The sequence below is a fragment of the Blastomyces dermatitidis genome (assembly GCF_000003525.1).
Source record: "Blastomyces dermatitidis ER-3 genomic scaffold supercont1.2, whole genome shotgun sequence".
Taxonomy (NCBI): domain Eukaryota; kingdom Fungi; phylum Ascomycota; class Eurotiomycetes; order Onygenales; family Ajellomycetaceae; genus Blastomyces; species Blastomyces dermatitidis.
In genome coordinates, this window is record NW_025544775.1 from 2527526 (window position 1) to 2542794 (window position 15269).

Consider the following 15269-nt stretch of genomic DNA (forward strand, 5'->3'; position numbering starts at 1 on the left):
GGCATCTTCACTCACTTATCATTGAATCACAGTAAGTTGAATAATTTTACTAAAAGCTAAGTAGATTTAACAGCTCTGAATGTCTTCTTTATAATCAATACATCTGTTATGATAGAGCAGAGTTTGAAAAACAGATGAGAGCTGATAGAAATCTTCACTGAGAATGACACTGAGATCATCAAAATAAGCATTCTTGTGAGAGAATATGTAACAACAGATCTGATTGATTCATGAGAGTTGCTGTAAATCAATCATTGACTTTTCATCAATTAACAGATAGTGAACATCCTTAAAAAGAGCCTGCAAAGATTGAAGATTTTGAGGGTTGAGCAATTCATATGGCATGTTCTTGTATATAAGAAGCCGAAATAACACATGCAAGGTTCAAGTGTTAATGAAGTGAGCAGCTACATCAGTTGACACAGCTTGAATGATTGAGGTTGAGAGATCTTGAGCCTCTGCAAGATTTTGAAGAGTTGTAGACAAAATTATAATCAGGTAAGTTTTATCAGTGTCATCTTCATTATCTAGATTAATTAGCAAAGGATCTGAGAATCTGTCATTAAGAATCTCAGTATAATGATAGAGAATAGTGTTATGAAGAAGGTGTTGATCAGAGTCTAGAGTCTTAGATGAGTCATGTTTATGAAGAGTAGTGTCTGTGAGAAAGTCAGTCTTCATATTATTTTAAAATTCTGTGTCAAGGTTGATATAAGTGTCAATATGAGAGCTTCAATCATAGTTGAAATCTAAGGACTGATGACCAAGCTGTTTACAGTTTCAGATGTCAATGAGGTCATCATTATCACACTGTGAGTTTTGACAGGTGAGTAATGCTTAAGAGAGATCAAGCTCTTCTTCATCATTCTGATCATCTTCAAACTCAGGTTCTGATTCCAGCATGTCTTCATCATAGACATCAACTGAGTGATTATGAGAAAGATGGCAATAATTAAAGACCTCTGTAAAAGAGGGTCAAGGAGTGAGGAGATTAACAATCTTGAGATCTTCAATTTGATAAAAAGAGTGATGAAGAAGAAGTTTGACATAAACATAGTTCTCTGAATCAGTTTCAAACTGATAAATAGAAAAGTAGATCAATACTCAGAGTTTTGCATGGAAATATCTCTTAATTTGATGACTGTGAGAAAAGATTTAAAGAAATTCAAGAAATGAAAGATCTTCAAATTCAGTTGACTGCTGCTTATATTTTTTCAAAAAGAATGAATCATATTGTAATTCATCAGATTCAAGAATATAGCTATGACAATGTTGAGATTCAGGCTGACAATCAACTGTAATTGACTCATGAGAACTTATTTGTAAAGAAAGATTTAAAAGAAGATGACAAATCTTCTGAGCAGATCAATTGCACTTATCAATGAGTCAATTCATAAGTTTAACAACTGTAGAGAGCAGTGAGTGACTTGAACTGACTCTTGAAATCACTCATTGAACAATCTGATGATAGAATTCTGTGTCTGTTTCAGCCTTGACAATGTACTTAGATAGATAATCAAGGACAGCACAGCTGTCAGTGCAGAGAACAATGTCAGTATTTACTAGCCAGCTAACTGTAATCAATCTGTTGTAGTTATTGAGAATTGAGTCATTACAATGAGAGTACAGCTGGTAATATCTACTATTCAAAGATTTGAGAATAGCACAGTCAGTCCAGCATTCATGCAGGAAGTGAAATCAGCAATGTAGATTGTCAGTGACTCAGTGTTTATGAATGCAGTACTTTTCACTACAGTGATGATGTTGAACACAGTTGAGAACTGCAGATAAATGTTCAATGACATTCATCTGATTAGAATGACTGAGGGAAAGAAGTGACTGTGCATCTTCAGACTGAGTGTAATTAGGCTCAGAATTCTCAGCTGTAATAATGAGGCCTCAGTAGTCAGCAAAGACTTGATGAAAGTCTTCATTCATGTCAAGTTCAGGATTCAGTGCATTCTTATATTAAAATACACTATGTGAGTGCACTGATCTGCGGTCTTGTCACTTGTAACAAGTTCAGTGATCTAGGATTTTGAATTTCAAGCCTAGAATCTTTTTCTTGAAGATTGCAAGTCATAGATGAAAGTAATGTGCAACTATAGCAGAATAGTTATGAATACTATCTCTTACAAACTTCAACCTCTCAAGATCAGTGTCACACTTTTAAATGACATAGTCAGAGAAGTGGCACATCAGATCATCTCAGTGATGATCTGTGGCTGAGAGAGTAAGAAATAGATGTGAAGATCTGATATTTCAAACATAGACTTATAGCTGATGATGTTTTGCACCTCAAAAAGAACAGGTTTTACAAAGGCTCTCTGCAAACTGTGTAAGTGAATTCAAAATCACAGCAGATTGTGAAGTGTCAGCAGTAAAAGTAGTCTGCAGCTTCTCTAGAGTGAGATTCTTAATAAGAGAATCAGTTTAATTGTAGAAAAAGCAGCTCTGATTATTAATCTATCTGTGGAATAGAGAATTGAAAAGAATATATTAAAAATGACTATGATGGGCAAAGCAGCTGTTATGATATTTAAGAAGGAACTGTATGTAATCTACAAGACTAATTGTTCTTTGTCTAGAGAGAATGAATTCAGCTTCATCTCATGAAAAAAGTGTTGAAAAGGCTTAAGAAAAGAGTGAGTGAGTGTTGTTAAACTCACTAAGTAGTGTATTACAGGTCAAAGACAGAGTGAGGTGATCAATCTATTCTCACTATGACATTTCAAGTTCATGGTAGAGTTGCTCAACTTCAGACTGTGAGATCAAAAGATCTGAAACATCAGAGTATTCAGATGAGATATTCAAGTTGTCAAGATTCAAATGATTCTCATTCTCAATGACTGTCAATTCTTACTTATCAAGCTTGTGAAAAGAAATCTGATCAGAGACATCTTCATTTTCAGATAACTGATTCTAAGCCTCTTTATTAATCACAATGTTCTGATAACTGAGATGGTTTTTACAGAGATAGATTAGTTATTGAGCAACAGCTTCTTTACAAATCATGAAATCTTGATGAAACTGATATTGTAAGCAGGGATCTGCATTTGAATTTGAAGACTTCAATATAATAACATCAAGATTCTTAGAAAGAAGTGAGAGAGTGTTATAAACACAGTCAGTGTCTCTAAGAAAGTTAATAACATGGTCTTTATACTTATACTGATGTTCTCTGACTTGACAGATCTCAATGAAGACATGCATGTATGAAATTAACATCTCTTCAACCTGACTGAGAACAGAGAGATCTGAATCAAGATCATCAGAATCAAGGTTATTCTCTTGAGAGAATAAAAACAGCTTGTCAGACAGTCATCTTGAATCAACAGCATAACAATGAGTATAAACATTATCTTGAAGATTCATTCTGAATCAGTGAATTTGACAACAGCTACAGATCTTCATCTGTAAATCTTCAAGTGTATAATGAAATTCCTGCATACACTGTCAATCATCAGAATTAACAGCTGAATCTGTAAGATAAGTAGAACTCTGAGAATTCATCAGAGAGTCTGAGACAATTACAGTCTGTAACTGATCATGTTTCTGAAGAATTATGAGAGCTTCTATATTTAATGTATCAATTGAGCTTTCAGATTATGTAGAGTGCTGAGATGTCAAGAGACTGCTAACTCTTCTATTAAGCTAATTAATGAACAGATCTGCAGGGCTCTGAGAAACAGGGTTTTGAGAAGTTAAGAGTAAGAAAAATGATGTAAAAGGTGTCTGCAGCAGAAGCATGCCTGTAAAAGTGAAATGAGATTGACTTGAAAATGAGTTGAAGAATAATATAGATAATTGATGAAAGACTGAAGAGAAATCTACAGAACTGAGAGATGAATTAATTGTCAAAGATAACAGCTGCAGTCATTTTCTTAATTAAGTTAAGAATGAAGTTAATGAGAGATATTCTCTATAACACCTGACAACACAGTGAGCTCTTTGAATGACAGTTTTCTTTTTACAGACTGCTGTCAATAAAGATGTATCAGAACTATGAATCTTACAGTGATAAAACTTAACCTCAGATAACATGTCTGTTTCAATAGACTGTTCACAGGCTTGAGAGACTACTGTTAATTGTATGAAGTGTTGATATATCTGAAGTGATAAGAGAAGTTCAGACTCATTTATCACAGAATCTGTGACTGTAGAAGAATCTGATTTCACTGCACATATCTGTTTACAGTTCTACACAGTGTAAAGAGATAATCAGCAATAGAAAAGATGTAATGAGAGAAGATTACAATATCTGAGTTCTCTGAGTGCAGCATTGAAGGCAGACAGCTGTAGAAGTAGTAGAACACTGTAAAGAAATGAATTGGTCAAGAGACTGATTTCACAAGTAGTGAATGCAGGCTTTTGACACATTATCCATTCTTGAGAATCTATGAGAGGTGATTGATCTGTACAGAGTAGGTAGTTGATGAGATGTGTGATCAATTATTCAAGAATCTGTATTCAAGGATCTGTACGGAGTAGGTAGTTGATGAGATGCGTGATCTATTATTCAAGGATCTGTACGGAGTAGATGGTATGGTTGATGATATGGTTAATGAGATGAAAGATGAACGCGTTGTGGGCGCGTAGAAGAAGTCATAGTGCAATGTCATGGGATTGCACTTCGCTTAATTCTACACCAATCAGTGGGCTGTATTCGCGCCAAGAACCCTAAAAAGGAAATTCTCCACTTTTAATGACCAGGGTTTTCATCATATATTTGCTTCGCTTCGCTCCGCAAATTATTACATCCATGGATACCCTACAGTTGTAGCTTCAAGGTAAGTGTAAGTGTGCGCGCTGTGCACAGCGCAACATCCCTTTTCTTTCTCCCCTTCCCTTCTACAATACCCCTGGCTAAAACAAGCCCAGTTCAATAATTGGGTTTTTTTATTTTATTTTATTTTTATTTTATTTTTAAATGCCACCAGCCACAATTGAACAGCGCGGGGGAATAAAGGAACAGCCACAGCAAGCTTGTTTTCATGCGGTTAGGAGGGGAGGGGGGGAAAACGAAAAGGAAAAAAAAAAAAAAAAGAAAAATAGAGATTCACAAGAACGGTCAGGGTGTTTCTCTGGGTGGCTCGGCAACTACTTCATGTCATTTTCTTGCGATTGCGAACATTTTCTGTTATCATGGAGAAGAAAAATGTACATGGGATACTTCCGGGGGAGAAGTTTTTGATATCAAAAAGGCCGATGCGTATTGGGTACATACATTTTGCTTTGCCAGGAGCTACACGCACCTTTTAAGGTTTTGAGCTATGCATGTCCGTACCGTACTCCATATGAATGTATGCGTGCTGCATGCGCTGTGAATCTGAATCTGAATCTGAAAATAATGAATGCAAGCATGAAATAAATATGGCGTGGCGTGCCCGTGAGCTCAACTGGAATAAGTAAGTGAGAAGAGATATTTCAAATTTGCTTTGGGTGGCTCGGAGAAGAGAAGAATAATTCAAACGATGGGGTAAAAATGATATTTTTGAGAGAAGAAATGGAAGATTGGAGAGGATCAAAATGGAAGCTACATATCTATCCCAGTCATCATGCTTCTGCCGAGTTAGGCGAGGAAGGTTTCAAAACGGTACGTACAGATAACTACAGAGTACATGCGCCCCAACTCTTTGACTTTCGCGCGTTTGGATTGTGCACAGAGTTAGACAGGCTAGGCTGCATATCCTTTTTATCCTTATTTCATCCAACTTCACTATCACTCACCTCTCGTTGCAGGTTGCAGGGCGCATTCGTATCTTTTTCACGGGGGTTCACGATGGCGCGCCTATCAAGTGGTGGAAAGCGCAAACAAAAAACCAAACCATGCAGCTAAATAGGCTTGCGGACTTGAACCCTCCAAAAAAGCGCACCGTATTTCCTCGATCCGACCCTGGGCGGTGAAGCAGACAGAGCGGCAGCTTCCTTCGCATTTACACAGTACGGAGTTTTGTTGGACATATAATAGTAGTAGTTTAACTGTAGGCTACTGGGGCAAAAGAGCTCAATCACCACCAGCGCACTGCTGGTAGAAGGGCCGATCAACCCGGGACCCCCAACATTAACTAACTGGCTATTATTGAGCTTAGCAAGCAATAATGAGGGGTAGCGGATGAGAAAGCGCGCCTTGCGTATTCGGGGTCGGTCGGACCCCCCCCCCCCCAGCTACGTAAGTTAGGCGCTTGGCGAATAGTCAGCATATCCTTCAATCCGCCAGGGCCGAGGTGGCTGAAGCGCTAAAGGTGCAAGCGGATTCCCGCCTGTCGTGTCGACGGCGGGCGGGACAGTCTGAATAATAGTCCCACATATCTTGGTTTGGGTTTCCGGACAGCCTGGACGGGCTACAGGAGACGGTCACATATTGGTAGGGTTATGGCGGTTGAAGATGGGTGGCCCATGGCGGCTTTATATCTTGATGTAAAACGTCTCCTTTGAAGAAGGGTAAAGAAGGGGTAGATAGAAGGATTTGAAATGTAAACAAGCACACCAGTTGAGAAAAGGTTGCATTATTTATTGAGAGGGGCAAAAAAAAAAGAAAAAAAGAAAAAGAAAAAGAAAAGAAAAGAAAAAAAAGTAAAAAGAGTAAAAGAAATAGTTATTATATATAACAGAAAAAAAAAAGGAAAAGAAATTCTCAACCACCACGAACTAATTCGATCCTCAGCCATGTTCCGGGTTGTGTAAGGAGTATAAATCAGATCATTTGGAAATTGATAGTGCCACCTGCGCTAGAGATTGCCAGCTAAATTGCATTTTTAATTAAGCCTTTGCTTTGATGCAGATACAGCACAGACATCGTGAGAAAAGAGAAGATTCTGCTATCTTTGTTCAATTTGTGACTGTGTGACACAGACTCACTCATGATATATACACTGAAGAATTTCTGCTTTATGATCTGAAGTCAAAATATTCCTTTTCTGTACAGTAAGTTATCGATGTTATGTAGGTACTGTGTAAGTTATTACTGTTGTGTAAATTAAAAATAATGTCTGTACTCCGTAACTACGTACTCCGTAGAAAATGGCAAATCATGTTTCTGCAAGGCTAAGCTTTCCGCGATTTACCCCTGTAACTCTTTTTTTAACCTTGTCCACAATAGGCAAACGACTCCACAAATAAAGATGACGTAAAAATTCTGGTAACTAATCACAATGGAAATGATTGTAAGGAGTGTTCTTCCGTACAGTACATTGTTATTTGTATATACAAAGTTACTGTGGGATGATACTAACTATCATATCGTAGAAAAACGTATTGAAATGACCATTCCTCTCTCATTCCCACTATTGAATTATCTATCTAAAAAGCTTTCCGTCCGCCGGCGCAGTCCCTATTAAGATGTTGGTTAAGCTCCGGGCTTGCCTTACGACAACCTCACCAAACAAAGAAGTAGTGGCCTTGCCTCTCGCTGGCCTGACCCTAGTGGAATTTTCTTTTCTTTTTTTGGGGGGGGGTGAGGTGAGGTGAGGTGAGGTGAGGTGAGGGTGTGCAGGTGGGGTAGAGCCCCACACTTCCTAGGTTTAGTGGCTTGGCCGACACTAGACAGGCACCACATCCCCGCAGCCAATGCCAGCCATCCTCTCCACTAAACACGAACCAAGATTGCTTGTTTTCCCGCGATTTATGCACATCCCAGCTGAGCTTACGCGGCCTTTTTGAGAGGAAAGGTGGTTGTGAGATTCTTGGCATCTTATCTCGTCCTTTTTTTGGTTTTTTTTTTTTTTTTTTCGGTTTTGTCCTTCCACTGCTCGACTTTTTTCTTTCCTTTTTTTTTTTTTTTCTTTCCTATCTTCTTTCAGCCATTTTTGGTAAAAGAGGATTCTTTTTTTCTTCTTTTTTTTCCATGGTGGGACTTTTGTAAGATGTCTAAATTGAGCTATCATTGATTGCCACAATAAACTGACATAGAAATGTAATGGAAAAGGTTTGAAATTTAAAAAAAAAAAAAAAAAAAAAAAAAAAAAAGGGGACAAAGTTGCTTAAATATCTGGCTGCCAGTATGGGGGTAGTCTCTGCGTGCTCACCCTCGATGCAAGCATATGTTCGGCCCGTGCCTAGGCATGTTCCCTGTACAGAAGATGCGATGTGACGATGCGAGAGCAGACGGAAAAAAACAATGAGAAGTAAAATTCTTCAAGGTCTTTCATTTAATTTTATTTTCTTTGTTCTCCGCCCTCCGCGTTTCAGGCGGGAGGAAGGAATTTTTACTAATTCCTTCTCATCTGATTGGTGCTTTTCCCACCCTATTTGTCTTGCCCTCGGCTTCCCTCTCCGAAACCCCTCTTCTTTTTGAGCTGGACATTTCGTGCTGTTTTCCTGTCACTCTCATCAGGAGGATGCACCGATGCAAATGGAGGCGGGGAATGCATCCTGGCATCCATGGATGCGGTTGGGCAGTGGCACATGACCTGCGCACTCAGCTATTTTGCTAACCCTCTTCAGTCCTTGCCAATGACTCAGGACTCAGGGGGGTGCTCTCGGATTTGAGAGAGGGATGGGAAAAAGGGGGGGGAAATTCCATCCATCTAGATGGTGGTACTCCGTAGTTGGAGGGGACCCTGGGAAATTTTAGATCGGGGGCGTCAGCCCCCTACCCGATTGCTGTCAATGGTATGTCATACTTGCAAACCCTGTCGTTCGTCTGGCATTTTCGTTGAATATTTTAAGCCGCGCACATAGAAGAAAGACCTCGTGGATAATTTCTGAAACAAGTTTTGCACCCCTTTCGCAGATTATTTTGGCAGGGGTGAGATGTAACTGGGCATCTTGCTCCTTTTTTTTGGGCCCTTGTAGCGTTTCTGATTCAGAGCTTCAGCTTCCATTGCCCTGTTTTGAGGAGTTCGGAGAAGGACATAGAAATAGGAGGAAGCAGGAAGAGAGGAACAGTTTTTTTTTTTAAAAAAAAGGAAAAAAGGAAAATCAATTGGCTTTCAGCGGCAAGGATCTGGAAACCATACCAACCGGATTGATCTGTCCTTGGCATCGCCAAGTCGTACATGTATACGAGGTCTGTACATACGGCGTCTCGCAAGTCTAGGAACTCGAAAATGCAACAGAACGGATGGGAAACCCATCGGAACCCCGGGTGACAGTGAGGCGGACGACACCTGTCAAGTTCACGACTGTGCCTCCTGGCTGTGTTACCTGGCAGTGGATGTCATCCCAGTCGCTATTGCAACAGATGTGATAAAAAAAAAAAGACTGCGATTGTTCTTTTCCTTGCATGTAGGTGTGTTGATGTCCATGGTAAACGTGCTGTTTCAACCGCAACCTGATGGCAGGCATGAAGAGCAATGAGGACATGGCGAGAAATTGCCACTCTCTCTTTCCGGGCTTTGGCGATAACAAAACGCGGCTGCCATCCCCACTCGTAGGGGGTAGTATATTCTAAAGGGAAGCTGGACAAGCATTGCTGTCCCGACGCGAGCAGAAAATCCCCCTGAGTGTGAAGCGCTCAACTTCTGATCCAGTTCGGAGGGTTTGTGCGAGTTGCTTACATCGCAGCAGCTTGAGGCCGCTAAAGCCGGAAAAAAATCCTGTTGCAACTTCTAAGGGGGAAGCAGCATCCGTCCATCCATCCATACCCTCTCACATCGAGTATCCAGTAGTAGTAGTAATCCATAAGTCCAGGATCCCTCCGAAATCTGGGAGCGAAAAAAAAAAAAAAAAAAAAAAAAAAAAAGTAAAACTATAGTTATAGTTCGAGCCCCACACCCGCCCGTATCCCCTGCCAGCATCAACCTCAAGCAGTGGTTCCGCTAAACACAAGCCTCAGCAGAGAAATAAGAAGAAGAAGAATTAATAAATAATTATCAGTTGTTCACTTATTAGTTACTACTTGACTCCTCTCCTTGGGGCAAGTCCACTGCACTGTACTTCCGTAGTCTGTACGGAGTAAGTAGGTAAAGGGTGGAGCCGTTGGATTCTAAGCCACCCAAGTAAGGATCTGCAGCTTTCCCCAAAAGAAACCCGCGTCGGTGGCACTAACTAGCCAACCACAACGGCATCCCTTGGCCCTTGCGCAGGCAGTTCCCGCGAACCGACCGACCTCTGCTTCTGCTGTGAACCAACTGACCAGAACAAGAAACTCGTTCTGTCTCCCTTCCCCACCCAGATCCACCAAAGTAGAAGTAGTAGTAGTAGTAGTCGTCGTCGTCGTCGTCGTCGTCTCCTTCGAAATAATGGAATATGGGCACACACAAGAGCGCCTGACGTAGACTACGGGAGAACTACTGATCGAATTGTTTTCTTGTAGATATGCCGTTTTCTAAAAACGAAGAGAAACTTTGCAATAATAATGTTGCCGGATTGGAATAATTGCTTGTCGAAAATTACAATGAAGCCTCATTTTTCAAATACACTCATTACGTCATTTTTCATGTAATTTATATACCGATACTAAGCCACGATATATATATACATAGTTATTCCGTAGTCAGTGGCTTCTTCTTCTAATGGGTTACGGACATCTGGAGTTGGAAAAGCCGACCCTTGGGACAGCGCTTGGAGCTTGATGGAGGAACAACTTTAACTTCTTATTCTAAGGTTATTATTATTACGGGCCACCAGGAGGAAGATGTGGCCCAGGAGTTTTTTGCTCGTGGACGGTACATGGTACATTACATGTACCTGGCGGCGCATTTCCTGGATCTTAAAACCCAGCCAATTCGCGGCTTCGAGGATTGCGGGAGTGGAGTTGAGTTGGTCTGGCATTTCTTCTGTGATTTGATATGTCCCTGTCTGCTCCTCACAGTGCTTCCTCTCAACCCAGTTTTCCTTTGACATTTCTAGGCATTTATTGACTTGCTTGAAATCATAATAATTAACTGTTGCTGCTGTTCTTGTTATTCCTGTATCTTGTTCTCCGTGATTTGGCTCAATCTTCGTATGCTCCAACTTACTGCAGTGCAAGCTCCACACCATCTGGCATTTAATATTTGAATTCTCCTGATAGAAGTAGGAGTGGTAACTATGGTAAGTAATAAGTTAACTAGAACTAGTAATACCCAGCTGAGATCTCCTGGACCAATACAGTCTGTACTTACAAAGAGAAGTACGGCATACAGAATACACGCAATCTTACATACCAACCCATACCCATCCATACAGCGGCCATACGGGCCAGCGATACATACCGCCCTATCTGCCAAGATGGGAACTGGGAACTGGGAACTGAATAACGCTAGGTACAAGTAACTACTTAAAACTATCTTTGCGGCGGCGTTGTGCCGTTGTACCTTGTAACTAACTAACTATCCTATCCTGCACAGAACTCCGTACGATCTGTCGACCTTGTGCTTCCTCTCGTCAACTCTGGCGATTTCTCTCCCTCACCTGGTTCTTCTTAACTGCGCCGATCCCCTTTTCCCCAGACCTTCGATCTGAACTCGCTTTTATATTTTTTTTTGTTCCGCACTGTAACTACGCTGCGTACATCAGGAACCACACGAGCTGTCTGTCCCCCATTCCGGTCCTACATACCTGGGTACACTTCCTTGAACCCGGCTTCCTACATATACCTCCACACAGACGGACAGGCATACTATACGTACGCACTGACTCTGTCGAGTCTTGCATATTCTGTCTGCAGTCCATACATATTGACATACACTCAAACCAACAACATACATGAGCTAGATCTCTGCCTATCACGGAGAAATAGTCGGCTCAAAGCCTATTGAGGAGACGAGACCACCAGAAGCAGAAAAAGAAACAAGAGGAACAAAAAAAAAAAAAAAAAAGAAAGAAAGAAAGAAAGAAAAAGACTCAAACCGATCAATTGATCGACCATCTGACGTTCCCTCTTATTTTCTTGTCGTTCAGACCCGCCGATTTTCTGCATCTCGAACCCCTTGCCATTTTTAGCTATCACCACGCCCAACCTTCCCTATGACTATGGTTATCGAAAACCAAAACCGCCAGTATGGCGGTGGGATGGGTTACGACCATGCGTATCAGAGCCAAGTTCATCCCGGCACTCCCCAATTCAATGAAGCCTGGACAGCGCATTCGTCCGCTCATCCTCCGCAACCCATCTACCCTACATCTCTTCCCGCAACTTCTGTCGCGATGCATCAGACTATAAAGCGCGAGGAAGTTTCACGACCTACTGCTATCTCTATGCCATATACGAGCGTGCCGGTGCCTGCCCCATCAATGGCCCCGAGCAGCAACTACAGCCCTGCTCCTGCGTATGGCGGTCATGAGCAGATGATTGTTCTTCCCCAAGAGATTCCGCGGACAACTTTTGAACAGGCGCAAAGCTATACATCGCCGTCTCCAATAGCTCCATTCACTCCGGCTAACTATCCTCCCATGGAATATGCGCAATCCCTGCAGCAGCAGCAGCAGCAGCAACACCAACAGCAACACCATCACCAACACTCGAATGCGAGGAATATGCCCCAAGGGTTCGTCCATTGCTTCTTCCCCTTTCTTTGGATTTGTCCCATGATTCTAGCGTTTCACCAGATTGAACAGAAAAAAAAAAAAAAAAGAAAACATAAGGAAAAAATAGAGGATCTTCAGTGCGATTTTGCTAACTTGATATTCAGCAACGAGGCTCCGTCGCAAACGGTCCAGTCACAACCGCCACCGCCGTCCACGTATGGCGATGCCCTGGATGCTAGTCGAGGAATGGTTGCGCTGAGCCAAGATCTGGCAACCCCGCGAAATATATATGCCCCTCAGAATGCTAGGGGACCTAGGGAAGCCTACGGGTTCCCAGCTGCGCATTCTTCAGCCTCATCGATCTCGTCTGCGGGCAATTATCCGTATTACAGTGCGTCAGTGGTCTCTGTCGATTCTTCCGTCACCGACTACAGCTCGACCACTTCAGAATCTTACGATGGCATGCCATCGCGAACCCTCCCTCGACCGTCCAGCCTCATGCATGGCTGCATATCCGGGCCTCAGTCAATGATGAGCCAGTTCAGCTCAAAAGTCCCATCCAACACGCAGAAGAAACACAAGTGTAAAGTCTGCGATAAGCGATTTACCCGACCTTCCTCCTTGCAGACCCACATGTACAGTCACACAGGTGAAAAACGTGAGTCCAGTCCCAACCGATATATATCTCTATTCGGAGGAGAAGCTTTCCAGATTTTTGCCATCAACAGGAGTACTGACATTGATGCCACTTTGGCCAACAGCATTCCCCTGTGAATTCCCAGGCTGTGGGCGTCACTTCTCCGTGGTATCGAATCTTCGTCGACACAACAAAGTCCACAAGGGCGAAAAGGAGTCCGGCTCCCCTTGAACAGCAAGAAGAATAAAAATCCTCTTCTCCTTGCACCAAAATGGCCCTTCGCTGCCGTTTGATGTTCTCTCGTCCGTCTTCTCTACAAAAGAAACTCCATCGACCTTCTTAACGACTTCTTCGCACGCGGCGTTGCTTCGATCAGGCATAACCCAAAGTGCGTGCGGAAAACCAACCTTGGTCTTCCTAATCCCTAATATTCCTTCTTTATTTCCCTCGCTCGACGATTATCCACCTTCTTCACATCGTCATATACGACTCTAGGTTGGGTTGCAAGATTTTAATTTACCACTTTTCCTACTTCTACCCACACTCCATTTACTGCTTGTATTATATATATATTTTCTTTGCTATACTTTTGCTAGTTCTCTTCACCCGGCTCGAGTTGTGGGATTTCGAGTTTTCACGGCCGGAAATCAAAGATACCCCAGTGTGAGAAATTTTTCTTTTTTTTTTTTTGTTCGGATGGCATAAGGTAGGGGAATTGCACCGGATTTGAGGGGGAAACACATATTCTTTTTTCCTATCTTTGGTGTGTTTGTGTCATGTCTTTTTTTTTTGACGATAGAGGCGCTAGGTTTTTTTTTTTTTTTTTTTTTTTTTTTTTTTTTTTTTTTTTCCCTTTTTTTGCTTCCTAAACGTGGAATGGGACGACTTCATATTTTTATTCCTTTCGTTTCATTTGCTCAGTTTTATACATACCCTCGCTAGACTAGGGCCAGTCGCTTCTCCGTGGATTTTCCATCTCCTTTTGTCCTGGCATATCGTATTGTTTCTGCATTTGGTTCTACGTTTTTTCGCACTTCTTTCTACCTCCGTATCACTTGTCTCCTTTTTTTCTCTTTCATTGATACCACAGTGTGGACCGATTGCCGTTCGTTGCTTCTTATCATGTCTTGCATTTTCTTTTTCTTTTTTCATTTTTTTTCATTTTTTTTTTTTTTTTTTTTTTTTTTTTTTTTTCCTTTTGTTCATGCCTTGATGTTGATCATTTGTCTATTTTTCTATTACAATTTGGAAAAATTTTCTTCTTATATTATTCCATTGCCACTATTCGCCCCTGGCTCTTGTTTGTTTTCGAGTTTTTGAGCTCCTGAATACTTTAGCTATTGTCCCATGTCTTTAATGCTTCCCTGGCCATTACCAGGATATGCCCGCTTCAGTCCCTTGCAGCTGTCGTCTGCGTGTTTTTATCACTGCCACCTAACCATAGTGCCACTTGAGTAAGTGGCAATGTGTTGGATGAACCAGGGGTTTAAAGTTGGCTTATTATTTTCCACCCCTTACACTTGCGCTTTGCCCGCAACGTCATTTGTAGATCAAATAATTTTTGCCGCTTGGTCTCTTTCCTATATTCCCCCTGCAGCACATTTATTGCATTGTCTTTTATCCTCTTATTATTTTATAATTTCTTTCGCTCTTTTTATATATATCTATTAACTTTAATTGTCTAATCTCTATTATTAGTGGATATTATCTTACGTAACGTTCCTCTTCTGAACTAAGTTACCTCTGTTGTTTCTGTTGGTTTCTTTTCCTTTTCTTTTGAACCGCCTCTCTGCACGAATTTCAAATGATGGGCGGTCTTTTTTCATGGTTGGCTCGCAACTTTATTTAATAAACAAAAAAATAATCAAGAAACCCTTCTTCAAATGTGGTTATTGTTTTTTATGTATATCCCGTTTTCCAAGCCATTGTTTGGAAGCTTTTTTTTCGGTCCGCTGGAAGTTACCAGACCCGAGACAAACTCATAGTTCCGTTCTGAAGCGGCTTTCCTGATGCCTGGCCTGTCCTTACTCCCTTCGCCCCCTTCGCTTCCCTTTTCATAACCTTTTATTGAATCGGAATCGGGATAAATATGTGTGCTATGGGCTATGTCTAGATTCGCCACATTTGACTCGAGATCGAAAGGACAGGAAATATTAGTTCATCATTAAAACTAATTCATGCCATGAAAGGTGTTGAAATATGTGCTTTTTTAGCCTACTCTGCTCACGACGAGTCCCTT

At 41.3% G+C, this 15269-nt stretch overlaps 5 protein-coding genes across 6 annotated transcripts; 1 reads left to right on the forward strand and 4 right to left on the reverse strand.

Moving 5' to 3' along the window:
- Positions 1 to 384: 384 nt before the first annotated feature.
- BDCG_16397 (uncharacterized protein) lies at positions 385 to 681 on the reverse strand (the record flags this gene model as incomplete). Its single annotated transcript, XM_045425638.1, has 1 exon — positions 385 to 681. One exon carries the CDS (start codon positions 679 to 681, stop codon positions 385 to 387), a length of 297 nt encoding a protein of 98 aa, XP_045279682.1.
- A 4799-nt stretch (positions 682 to 5480) lies between these two features.
- On the reverse strand, positions 5481 to 6159 carry BDCG_16398 (uncharacterized protein). The gene has a single exon (XM_045425639.1). The coding sequence runs from the start codon at positions 5934 to 5936 to the stop codon at positions 5778 to 5780; it is 159 nt and encodes a 52-aa protein (XP_045279683.1). The 5' UTR covers positions 5937 to 6159; the 3' UTR covers positions 5481 to 5777.
- A 959-nt stretch (positions 6160 to 7118) lies between these two features.
- Positions 7119 to 7729, reverse strand: BDCG_16399 (uncharacterized protein). Its single transcript, XM_045425640.1, has one exon. The coding sequence runs from the start codon at positions 7690 to 7692 to the stop codon at positions 7423 to 7425; it is 270 nt and encodes an 89-aa protein (XP_045279684.1). The 5' UTR covers positions 7693 to 7729; the 3' UTR covers positions 7119 to 7422.
- A 2668-nt stretch (positions 7730 to 10397) lies between these two features.
- BDCG_01650 lies at positions 10398 to 13832 on the forward strand. Of its 2 annotated transcripts, XM_045417172.1 has the most exons (5): positions 10398 to 10977; positions 11058 to 11189; positions 11274 to 12413; positions 12558 to 13051; positions 13155 to 13832. In XM_045417172.1, the coding sequence occupies exons 3-5, from the start codon at positions 11893 to 11895 to the stop codon at positions 13259 to 13261; spliced, it is 1122 nt and encodes a 373-aa protein (XP_045279685.1). In that variant the 5' UTR covers positions 10398 to 10977; positions 11058 to 11189; positions 11274 to 11892; the 3' UTR covers positions 13262 to 13832. The 2 variants fall into 2 exon arrangements, with proteins under 2 accessions (XP_045279685.1, XP_045279686.1); XM_045417173.1 differs by lacking the exons at positions 10398 to 10977; positions 11058 to 11189 and having other exon boundaries at positions 11207 to 12413.
- On the reverse strand, positions 10531 to 11119 carry BDCG_01649 (uncharacterized protein; the record flags this gene model as incomplete). The annotated part of the gene is made up of 2 exons (XM_045417171.1): positions 10531 to 10972; positions 11091 to 11119. The coding sequence occupies 2 exons, from the start codon at positions 11117 to 11119 to the stop codon at positions 10531 to 10533; spliced, it is 471 nt and encodes a 156-aa protein (XP_045274062.1).
- Positions 13833 to 15269: the final 1437 nt, after the last annotated feature.